The following is a 12964-nucleotide window of genomic DNA, read 5'->3' on the forward strand; positions in this document are numbered from 1 at the left end:
TGCAGTTAAGCCCCCCCCCCCCCACCCCCCACTTCTCACATTTAACCACTTCTGTGCCGCATCTGAAGTTAGATTCTTGCCTCTTTCCATACTGTCTGCCCTGTTGCTTGTACTGGAAACTTTCATAACCTCTGCTGAGCCCTTCCTCTATGCTTTTAACTTTGTCCATAATTTTCCATCCAAGTGGACACCTCCAACCCACGCCCCGTCCAAAACTATTGATAGTCCTAATTAAGTGATACACACGGCTGTCATCCGAGCAGGATTCAAGTGGAGCCCATCCCATCGGAACAGCTCTGTCCTTGCCCAGTACTGATGCCAATATCGCATGAATTCAAACCAGTTTCTCCCTGGTGTGGTCTTCGAGTCAGGTGTTTACCACTTTGATCTTGTTTACCCTGCGGTAATTTGCTCATGTCTCAGCAAATAATCCAAAGATTCTTACCTTTCGGTCATGCTTTCAAATTTAGCTCCTAGCTATTTATTTTCCCTCAGCAGAATTTGTTTCCTCTTTCTGGCAGTAACGTTGGTACCTTAGTGGAGCACGGAAGCTAGATCCTTCTCCTCTCTCCAAATTCTTCTGCGGCCAAGATGAGATATTCTGATTGTGAGCATCAGGCCTTTGGTATTCTCAATCTTGGTCAGAGAGAAGAGTGTCTATTCCACTGGCTATACTATCCCAATTACAACTGCAATTCCCTTTTCTTTGCACCCTGCTCCCCCACTTGAAAGACTCCCTGATCCACAGTGTTTTGGTCAGTTTGCTCATCCTTCCTACAGCCCCCAATCTCATCCACACAGGGAGCAAGAATTTCAATGCTGTTAGACAAGCTCAAGGACTGGGGCTCCTTCAGCACAATCTCTTGTATCCCTCTACTTGCCTGGCTGATAGTGACACCCTCCTGAGCCTGATCATTTACTGAATTTGAAGTAGTTAATCTGAAACAAGGAATTAAGAGGGCTAAAATGGGTCATGAAGTATCTTTAGAAAACAGAGTTAAGGAAAATTCCAAACCTTTTATTCATTTATAAGAAGCAAGAGGTTAGCAAGAGAAAGGGTTGACCCACTCAAGGACACAGGAGGAAAGTTATCCATGGAGTCAGAGAATATGGGTGAGATTCTTAATGAGTACTTTGCATCGATATTCACTGAGGAGAAGGATATGATGGATGCTGAGGTAAGGGATAGATGTTTGATTACTCCAGGTAATTATAGACCATTAAGCCTGATGTCAGTGGTAGGGATGCTGTTGGAGAAGATACTGCGGAATAGGACATATTCCCATTTGGAAGAAAATAGGCTTATCAATGATAGGCAACATGTTGTTGTGCGGGGGAGGTCATGTCTTACCAACTTAATAGAATTCTTTGAGTAAGTTACAAAGTTGATTGATGAAGGAAGGGCTGTAGATATCATGTACATGGACGCTAAGGCGTTTGATAAGGTTCCCCATGGTAGGCTGATGAAGAAGGTGAAGTCGCATGAGGACCACGGTGTTCTAGCTAGATGGATAGAGAACTGGTTGGGCAACAGGAGACAGAGTAGTAGTAGTAGAAGGGAGCTTCTCAAAATTGAGACCTCAATGGTGTTCCACAGGGATCCATGCTGAGACGAGATTAGATTTTAGATTTGATTACATTACAGAGTGGAAACAGGCCCTTCGGCCCAACAGGTCCACACCGACCTGCCGAAGCGCAACCCACCCATACCCCTACATTTACCCCTTACCTAACACTATGGGCAATTTAGCATGGCCAATTCACCTGACCTGCACCTCATTAGCAAGTTTGCAGATGACACTAGGATTGGTGGAGTAGCAGAGAGTGAAGGGGACTGTCAGAGAATACAGCAGAATATAGATAGGTTGCACAGTTGGGCAGAGAAATGACAGATGGAGTTTAATCTGGGCAACTGCAAGGTGATGCATTTTGGAAGATCCAATTCAAGAGCCAACCATGTAAGAAATGGAAAAGGCCTAGAAAAATTTGATGTACAGAAAGATCTGGGTGTTCAGGTCCATTGTTCCCTGAAGGTGGCAACACAGGTCAGTAGAGAGGTCAAAAAGGCATACAGCATGCTTTCCTTTATCGGATGGTTTATTTAGTGCAAGAGACGGCAGGTCATGTTACAGTTGTATAAGACTTTGGTTTGGCTACGTTTGGAATACAGTTCTGGTCACCACATTACCAAAAGGATGCGGATGCTTTCGAGAGGGTGCAGAGGAAGTTCACCAGGATGTTGACTGGTATGGAGGGCGCTAGCTATGAAGAGAGGTTGAGTAGATTAGGATTATTTTCATTAGAAAGATGGAGGTTGAGGGGGGACCTGATTGAAGCCTACAAAATCATGAGAGGTGTAGACAGGGTGGATAACAAGAAACTTCTTCCCAGAGTGGAGGACTCAATTACTAGGGGTCACGAGTTCTAAGATGACCTCTCATCTAACAGCGCTGCAAATACCTCACTAGCTCTGCCTACTAGTTTAGTCTGAACAAGCATTACCCACAAGTCTTCGGACCACTCTGTCTGCCTAGCTAATTTTTCAAGTGAAATAAATAAGGCTTCAACATCTTTCTCATCAGAATGTGGCAGAGTTTTGACATATTTGTATGTATCACCACCTGCTCTTTTAACCTCCATCCTGTTAATATGATTTTGCTAAGTCACAACGTCTCAAGTTCAAATTCTCTTTTTTTCTCTCTCTCCCTTTTCTTCTCTCTCTCTTTGCTCAGATAAGAACCTTCTCTCTCTTTTTCCCCTCTCTCTTTTCTCCCCTCTTTCTCTCTCCTCTCTCTCTTTCATTTTCTGTCTCCCTCTCCATTTCCTCTCTCTCTTTGTTTATCTTCTAAGATTGTAATTTAAGTTTTTCCAACTCTATTGCACTTGTCTGTTTCTCTGACAAACCTAAGTGTTTGAGTAATTGCCTTACAATTTCAGCTTTACTTTAGTCCTTGGTTAAACCCAATTCTGACACTTTGCTAATTCTAAGAGTAAGGTCTTGTTCTTTCCTTCTAAACTTTTTTGGCAAATTTGGGAATCAACTTCAAGCCCCAGAACCTCTTTAGCAATTTTAAGAGCCATTTCTCTCGCTTTTAATTTAACCAACCACAAGTAAACAAAATTAAACAAATTGTCTCATCTATGTTTTATTTAAAGTTCTCGGACACTAACTTGTAAGTTTTTAAATCTACTGGGCTTTTCCGTACCCCAAATCTATTCAAATATGTCCACATCTCAAACTGGATATGTTTCAATGGTTCAAATCACGGACTGTTATGACACTGGGTAAATGCTTCTGCAAATTTAAACCAGACACACAGAAAAGCTCACCTCGCCTCATAATCTGTTAAAGTACGAGTGATAAAGAACTACTGAAATTCCACTATTTAAGGAAAAAATTAACAATTTATTCTTTCACGCCAAGTAAAGAAAAAGAACATTAAAGCAAAATTATCTACAGTGTAAACCTCCTTTGTCTGATCAATTTATCTACCGATCACTCTGCAACACTATACTGAATCGATTAAAACCCTCTGATTAAGTTTAGCAAAAATGCAAATTTCAAAACCAGTCAGCTTTTGGTATTCCCTTTGTATTTTCCTCTGTAGATTATTCTTAGTTCTTTTCTTCAGTCTTCTGCTTCACAGATTTCATATGAACTGGTACCTTTCAGAGAGCGATTCTGCGGGGGCAGTCTGTTGGTGCTTTTTGCCGCTCTGGCTAACTGTTCAAAATGCCTGATTTTTAAATACACCAAATCAATGGACCGTCTCATTGGTCCGTCTCATTGGTTTGATGTCATCAAAACTTTAAAATGAAAATTTGATTGGATTTTGGTATCTTGGGGCATAATTTAAACTGGCCAAATTCGAATTTGTTGTGTAGCATAACAGCTCAGCTAAGGTATTTGTTTCACAACCAAATGTTACATTTTTGAAATTTTGTAGCATACTCTGTGCCTTTCTAGCTCCGTGCCAGTTTTCATTCTCTCTTAAACACACCTACACCTTCAGAACACTGTAATTATCTCTCCTTTCCTCATGGAAAGAGACAGCTCCAACTCCAGCTTGTTTGCCAATTCTAGCAGCTTTTCCTTGTTCACCTTCTGTAAAGCCTGCACTTGTTCCACCCCCAGGAAACTCTTAGTGACTGAAAGAGCCATTCCTACACCAAGCAGTGTTTAAACCAACTGAATTCAACACCCATAACAAAAGACTTAACCACTCATTGCCACTGAGTCTACCAACCCAAATGCCAATTTGGAACTTTGGAACAAATTGCGCAAAGAGCCCCCAATTTGTTATGGACCAGGTCAGACCCCTCAAAACATTTCAGAAAGACCGTCTGGACCCTAACTGTTTGAGTTGTTTTAAGCAGGTGTAAATTAATTTCTCCAGGAGTGATGCAGCTGGCCCAACCACTCTGTTTCAAACAAAACAGAATTTATATATAAATGGACAAAAGAATAATGTAGAATATATAATGTAGAATAACATAACTATTTGAAAATCCAGTTGACTCTATCGCAACTTAATGATGCTGTTCCAAATACTTACAACATCACCATTAACATCTCCTTGGCAAAAAAAGTAAGATAAAACACAGGAGAGATGTCAGAGAGAGAGACGATCAGCATGGAGCTGTTTCTTTGAGCAGCTGCCTCAAAGGCTGACTGCTTGCCGAAAGCAAACCAAACCAAATCCTGAACAGGGAGAACCGGTCACTCCCCTTTCATTGTACAAGTTTTTTAAAAGAAAGATTTAAAAGCATTCTCAAGTAGAGGTTTCCAGTCATATCGGACCTGCTGCGTTTATGACCCCCTTTTGAAAAAAAGACAAGGACAACATAACCTTGTAAAAAGAGCAACATTGTCACATATGTCATGAGGGGAGAGGGAAGGGGTTTGTAAAGAGAAGAAGAGGTGGAGTGTGTTATGAGGCTCTCGAAGTATCTCTGAATAGCAGTGAGGGGAGTGAAGTGTTGGAAACAGCTCTAAGTTGCAAAATCTCTTAAGAGTTAATGTAAACGTATGTTGAGCTTTATGTTTGTCTGGTTTAATAATGTAGTGTGCAATATGGTCATTGCAATACTTCCTGTCTTTCAGATTATTAATGCAAGTGAAGTGCTCTCGCTTGCTTCCCATTATCCTTATATACGACTCTTCCAAGCAGGATTGAGTGAATCAGCTGAAGAGTTGAATGATCTTGATAGCATTGCGGTACAGTGGTCGATTCCCACTGCAGGTAAGACGGGTATTGCACTGAAGGGTAACATTGTAGCGGGGAAGACTGACTCTAGCAGTGGACGCAAACGGCTTACTCAATATAACCTTTGTTCTTTGTGTTAAGTATCTACAAAACTATTTTCAAAATAACAAACCAAAAAGAATGTCAAGTCTACAGAAAATATTTCTCAGGGCCCTGTTTGGAAAACCTTACTGTTACGACAAGGAGATGGCCCCCTCTTTTAATTAAACCAAACACCCAGAAAAGCTCGCCTTGCCTCGTAACTCACAAATTCCTCTATTTGAAGGAAGTAGAATCCATTTATTTTTTAACTCTAAAAGTGAACATTAAACAATTATTCACAACTTTTAGCCCCCTTTTCTCTTAACTGTTTATTATTTGCCTCCAACTCTATAACAGTATGTTATTCCAATAAGACACTTACTTAAAATTTCAAAAACCACACAGCAGCTGTCATCTTCTGTGACTTCACTCTTCTGATTGCTGAATTCCCTGGGTCATCGTTTTCATTTTTACTATGAGTATGTTTCATGTGAAAAGGTACCTTTCATAAGAGCATTTCCTAATTTCTTGGAGAGCAAGATGTTCGATCTCCAGGCGTTTCTGTCTTGCTGGCAGTTGCTCTCTGATCAATTTTCAACGGTCCTCATTTTATCACATTGTTTTGCCAACATTGAACCAATGAGACAATAAATTCAAACTCGATTGGGTTTTAGTATCATGGTACATAATTTAATCTGATGGGTTAAATTCGTATTGTTGTGAAAACAGCAACCCAAACTCCGATATCCATTTCACAGCCAAATGTTACATATTTTCAACTTTCCAGTACACTCTGGGACTACCATCTAGTCATATCACAGATGCTTGTCATTTCTCAGTTCATAACAACATTCACACTCTCTTAAGGATACGGTACACACCTTGAACTTCATAACATTAGTTTTGTTCAAGTTTGAACATGGATCTGGTAAATAACAATAAATTAAAGTATGGCATAACATGCAGTGTGTTGTATTGCACTATATTCGTATTCCTAACTGGCAGGGCAGTTCCCTATTGTGCATACTGTCTCCTTGTTTGGCTGTCTATGATATTCTGCTTTCTGAGATTCTTCCAGTTGATGGATTTAACTAATGGTATAGATTCGGGTTTTAATGTGGAAGAAAATATGGTATTTGTAATAAATCAGTTTTTTTTCCCCATCCAGTCTTCAATTCCTTTGGGAAGTGTAGTCACAACACCATGGATGGTTTGGCTCTGCTGTGTAGGAAGAGGAAGATCAGAAGGCAACAGTGATAGGGGATACTATGAGGAGAATAGATAGGTGATTCGTGCTTACAGCCCTGTTTCCAGAATGGTACATTGCCGCCAAGGTACCAGATGAACAGGAAAAAATAGTAACAGAAGTAGGCCATTTGAGTCCTTGATCCCACAACACCATTCATTACAACCTTGCCTGATCTTGAGCTTCAACTCTAACTTGCTGTCCATTCCCCATAACCTTGATTCTGAGAGAGACCTGAATTCTGTTTATCACAGCGTTAAAAATATTCAACTACAGAACATCCCTCCAGCATAGAGAAAGTAAAAGATTCACATGTTTTTAAGTTTGGAAGTTTTGGTTGTTTTTTTTATTTTGACAAGGTGACTGGTTATGTAGATGTAGTTCGAATGGATGTCCGTCAGGCTTTTGATAAGGTTTCACATGGAGACTGGTTAAGCTAAGACTTCATGGTTTCTAGGGTAATTTAGCAAATTGGACCCAATTCAGGAAGCAGGCGGTCATTGTCAATGAGTGTTTTGATCACTTGAAGTCTGGTGTCCAGTTGCAAAACACAGGGATTGATGCTGAGTCTCCCTTGCTGTTTGTTGTCTATAGAAATGGACTTGACATTAATGGAGGAGGTATGGTCAGTAAATTTGCAGATGACACGAAAATTTGAGTTAAAGTAAATAGCGAGGAAGAAAGCTTTAGCCTACAGAATGGTATTGGCAGGCTATATTGTCAAACCGTGGCAGATTGGGATCTTCATTTGACTAACTCACCTTTATTCCATATCCCTTGTTGCTATATGTCTAACACGGTTGAGAAGACAGTGCAGATAGTTGAACCTCACTATTCCACAAGTCATTATAAATGTGTAACTAGAATTATAGAATCCCTACAGTGTGGAAACAGGCCCTACAGCCCAATAAGTCCACACCGATCCTCGAAAGAGTAACCCACCTGGACCCATTTCCCTTACCCTGACTAATGGACCTCACCTACACATCCCTGAACACTATGGGCAAATTAGCACGGCCATTTCACCTAACCTGCACATCTTTGGACTGTGGGAGGAAACCAGAGCACCTGGAAGAAACCCACGCAGACACTGGGAGAACGTGCAAACTCCACACAGACAGTCGTCTGAGGCCGGAATCGAACCTTGGTCCCTGGTGCTGTGAGGCAGCAGTGCTAATCACTGAGGCGCCATTCCACTACTTCGTTAACCAAATCACCAAGATGATAAATTATCCCATCACACTGGTATTCAGGATAAATATATTTCACACAAGGATTTGTCATTAATGGAAAAATATATTTATTGTAAACAAATTTATTCTTTTGAATAAAGACAAAAATGGATTACTAGCTAACTACTATGAGACTTATGATATTTGCTGTTTAAAACCACAAATGCATTCATTCACAAATAAGATCTTAAAGACAGTTTGACATAAATATTATAAGTGAAAAATTGTTATGGACCAGACCAAACTCCCTCAAAACATATTAAAAAGATAGACTAGCTTGAGCCTGTTGTTTTTTTTTAAAAGGTTGGATCAATAGAAACAGCTTGCATTGGTAAAGATGGGCCCCCACAGAATTAGGGTTTAAGTTAAGCTTTCAGCAATTATTGGGATTAGATTAGATTCTCTACATTGTGGAAACAGGCCCTTCAGTCCACGCTGACCCTCTGAAGAGTAACACACCCAGACCCATTCCCCTCTGACTAATGCACCTAACACTATGGGCAATTTAGCATGGCCAGTTCTCCTGGCCTCCACATCTTTGGACTGTGGGAGGAAACGAGCACCCAGAGGAAACCCACACAGACACAGGGAGAACGTGCAAACTCCACACACACAGTCCCTCGAGGCTGGAATTGAGCCTGGGACTCTGGTGCTGTGAGGCAGCAGTGCTAACCACTGAGTCACTGTGCCGCCTTTAATTTTGAAGCTAGTCATGCAAACTGCTACGTCTCTCTCTCTCTCTGTCTCTCTGTTACACCTAAAAGCTTGGGATCGCTTTCTGGGCCAGAATTGCACGTGAGGCAATCTGTTTGACTGACTTTGCCTTTGCTAAGGATAAAATTAAAAATCACACAACACCAGGTTATAGTCCAACAGGTTTATTTGGAAGCACTAGCTTTCAGAGCACTACTCCTTCAGGTGCTCCTTGTGTGATTTAAAAAAAAAAATTTTTCCATCCCAGTCCTACATCGGCTCCTCCACATTTTTGCTAAGGACGTGTTTATGGGATGTCACTATATTGGATCAATTGCTGTTTAGTAGTTAAATAGTCTATTAATGTGTTAAGTTTTTCAATAGACTTAAAGTTATACCAGTCCTTCCTCCTTTTGTTTGTATTTTAACATTAGGATAAGAATAAAGTATGTTTTGCTTAAAGCTGAGTATCGCAACCAATTAAATTATATCTGGAACACAGTACCTTACACTTTAAATAAGATAAAAAATTAGAATCAAGGTCATCTCCTTGATATATTTGAAGGGGGAAGAAGGTATTTGATATGCTTTCCTTTATTGGTCAGAGCATTGAATATAACAATTGGGAGGTCAATGTTGTGACTGTACAGGACGTTGGTTCGGCCACTTTTGGAATATTGTGTGTAATTCTGGCCTCCCTCCTATAGGAAGGATGCTGTGAAACTTGAAAGGGTTCAGAAAAGATTTACAAAGATGTTGCCAGGGTTGAAGGATTTGAGCTATAGAAAGAAGCTGTTTTCCCTGGAGTGTCGATGGCTGAGGCGTGATCTTATAGAGGTTTGTAAAATCATGAGGGGCATGGATAGGGTGAATAAATAAGGTATTTTCACTGGATTAGGGAAGTCCAGAACTAGAGGGCGTAGGTTTAGGGTGAGATGGGAAAGATTTATAACGGACCTATGGGGCAACATTTTCACACAGAGAGCAGTGCATGTATGGAATGAGCTGCCAGAGGTAGTGGTGGAGTCTGGTACAATTACAAAATTTCAAAGGTATCTGGATGGGTATATGAATAGGAAGGGTTTAGAGAGATACGGGCCAATTGCTGGCAAATGGAACTAGATTAATTTAGGATATCTGGTCGGCATAGACAAGTTGAATTAACGGGTGTGTTTTCGTACTGTACATCTCTATGATTCTATGACTCTTAACTTGTTATCTGGGTCATTTCCAAAGACAGTGGTTTAGCAGTAGTTTGATGTAAAAATGCACAATATAAATTGAGTTTCAATCTCAGATTACAAAAGACAGCATTGGATCTTGTAATTTTCCCCTATTGATTAAACCAACCCTCGGAACCAGGGTGTCTCAATATCAGTCCATCCAAAACCTTGCAGCATTGTCTCATCAACAACACATTCGATAATCAATCAAGGTGAATAGTTTGCTTATCTGTCTGGCCTGATTCAATTTGACAGTGAATGCTGCAAGCTTTCATGGCTTAATATTTTAGTTCCACTGTCTCATTGACACCTATTCAATATAGTCAATCAAGGTAACTGGTGTGCGTACCTGTCATCTGGCCTGATCCAATCCCCAGCATGCTGCTCAGTTGGCCAGTTTTCCCAGCATGCTATTCAGTTGGCCAACATTGCTCTCAGTGTTCCAAAGGGCTGTTATTTTATTTAGAAGGGACATTCCAGCACTACAATGGCCTAACCAACATTTTAAACAGTTTCAGCATAACAACGCTGCTCTTAAATTCTATGTCCTTGCCTAGTAAAGGCAATTGTACCTACTTTCTTAACCACTTTATCCACGTGTCCCAATAACCGATGGAATCGGTGTATATACACAATCTGATCCTTGGTGCTTCCCAGGGGCCTACTAATTGTCATGTATTCCCTCACCTTTTGTACTGCCGAAGTGTATCACGTCACGTTTATCCGGATTGAATTCCATGACATTTGAAGTGCTCATTCACTTACTTTGAAAAGGTTGCAATGTTTCCCAACCCTACTGTCCTCTAGGCAATGGATTCCAGATTCCCACTACTCTCAGGGTGAAAAGATCTTTCCTCAACTCATGTCTAAACCTCCTGCCTTTCACCTTAAAAGTATGCTCTTTTATTATTGACCCTCACCTGAGGGGAACAGCTGCAATCTATCCATCCTGGTCATGTCCATATAATCTTGTACACCTCAGTCAGGTCCTCCTTTAACCCTCTCTGCTCAAAAAAGCAACCAAGTTTTTCTAGCCTCTTCTCATAGCTAAACTGCCTCCAAGTCAGGCATCATCCTGGTGAATCTCCTCTGCGTCTCTCCAGAACAATCCTTGTATAATGTGGTGACCAGAGCTGGACGCTGTACTCCAGCAATGGCCTAACCAATTTTCTATAGAGCTCTGACGTAGTTTACCAGCTTTTATAATCTTTGCCATGGCAGACAAAGGCAAGTATCCTCGGTTTTTTCCCAGTTTTTTAGGTTTTTTTTTAAACATACATTCTGGAGAGAGTTCAGTTGTGGAGGCAGTGGCAGCAATGACATTGGAGTGCGGAGCATTGCAGTGACTGGAGTTGGCGGGACTTTGACGGTCAGTGGCGAGTCAGCTGACCAGCCTGCAAGGCGGTCGGAGATAGGACAGCTGACCAGCCTGGACGGTGGTCAGACACAGAGCAGTTGACCAGTGGTTGGAGACAAAACAGCTGACCAGCTTGGATGGTGTCGGACATGGAGCAGCTGACCAGCCTGATGGTGGTCGGATACGGAGCAGCTGACCAGCCTGGAAGGCGGTCAGAGATGAAGCAGCTCACCAGCCTGGATGGCGGTCAGAGATGGAGCAGCTGACCAGCCTGGATGGCAGAGATGGAGCAGATGACCAGCCTGGATGGCAGTCAGAGACAGAGCAGACGACCAGCCTGGTTGGTGGTCAGAGATGAAGCAGCTCACCAGCCTGGATGGCGGTCAGTAGCTTGCAAGTCTGGATGGCAGTTGGCAGTGAGAGACTCAGCCCAGTGTGGGGCCCTCATGAGGAAAACCCAGCATGGAGCAACTGCAGGCCCAGACTACGGAAGCACTGTAATGTTGAACTTCTAACTGTATTTCTTTCTCTTTTCTATTTTGAATTTAAAATTTTGTACTTGGGTACTTTTGTACCTAACATGACGTTGGGATGGGTGACTTTTCACTGTACCTATAATTCCGTACTTGTGCACATGTAACTATAAACCTAATTCTCATTTGAACTACTCTATTAACCTGTCCTGCTGTCATCAGGGATCTGTGGACAAGCACACAAGATCCCTCTGTTTCACCTGGTATCCTACCATTCATTGAATACTCCCATGTCTCATCACTGCTTCTAAAGGATGGCTCAATGTTTAGCACAGCTGCCGCACAGCACCAGGGACCAGGTTCAATTCCAGCCTTGAGTGACTGCCTATGTGGAGTTTGTACATTGTTCTTGTGCCTGCGTGGGTTTCCTCCGGGTGCTCCGATTTCCTCTGACAGTCCAAAGATGTGCAGGTCAGGTGAATTGGCCATGCCAAATTGAACATAGTGTTCAGGGATGTGTAGGTTAGTTGCATTAGTCAGGGGTAAATTTAGGACAACAAGGTGGGGGAATGGGTCCGGGTTGGTAACTCTTCGGAGGGTCGATGTGGACCTGTTAGGCCAAAGGGTCTGTTTCCACATTGTAGGGATTCTATAATTCTATTAAAAAAAGTATATCACCTCTCACTTTTCAGGGTTGAATTCCATTTTATTTGATTTAATTACTGTCACATGCATTTTGTTACAAAGCTGAAACCCTCGCTCCTACATCACACTTTATCCTCGTGTTCAACTATATTATCTTCCTATTTCTGGCCTCATAAATCCCAAAATTACAACATAAGAGATCCTGTTTTTCAACTTTCTACCTAAAAGGCATACAGAGATTAATTGACAGCCTAAGGTGGCACATTGCATAAGGAAATAGTCATTATCCTGAAAGAGTTGAGAAGAGCTCAATAAAGCACATAAAATAATTGAATTCTGTCTGAGGATGGCAAGAATTGTGGAGTATATAATTGGAAATATATAAGCAACAAAATCAAGGATTGCATCAGCCAATATTAAAGCAAGTTAGAAAACCAGTTGCAGGAAATTACCTTCTTGCTACAATAAATTACTATTCCTCACACAACATGGGTGCTGGGGAAAAAATAAGCACTACCGCAGTTAGGCAGTAGTGTGGGAGTAATAAAATAGAAAAAATAAACAGGAGTGTTAGACATCCTGTTTCCTCTGAGACCTGGCTCTGAGGGAGCTGGACCAGTGTCAAGGACTCTCCCTTGTTTGTCAAAACAAAAGAAAAAAAACAAAAATATATAAAAAAAAACTACTATTCTTTTCCCTGAAAACTGGTTGAACGGTAGGGTTTGGGGAGAAAGTGAGGACTGCAGATGCTGGAGATCAGAGCTGAAAATGTGTTGCTGGAAAAGCGCAGCAGGTCAGGCAGCATCC

General features: G+C 41.5%; 1 protein-coding gene across 3 annotated transcripts in view; it reads left to right on the forward strand.

Annotated features, from left to right (window-relative positions):
• siae (sialic acid acetylesterase) overlaps positions 1-12964 on the forward strand; it is a 132188-nt gene that overhangs the window by 31067 nt on the left and 88157 nt on the right. For all 3 annotated transcript variants that reach the window (XM_043676963.1, XM_043676964.1, XM_043676962.1), the window contains exon 4: positions 5105-5243. In XM_043676963.1, the coding sequence (XP_043532898.1) occupies positions 5105-5243 (139 nt within the window). The remainder of the gene's footprint in view (positions 1-5104; positions 5244-12964) is intronic.

Source organism: Chiloscyllium plagiosum, chromosome 35 (assembly GCF_004010195.1).
Source record: "Chiloscyllium plagiosum isolate BGI_BamShark_2017 chromosome 35, ASM401019v2, whole genome shotgun sequence".
NCBI classification, from domain to species: Eukaryota; Metazoa; Chordata; class Chondrichthyes; order Orectolobiformes; family Hemiscylliidae; genus Chiloscyllium; species Chiloscyllium plagiosum.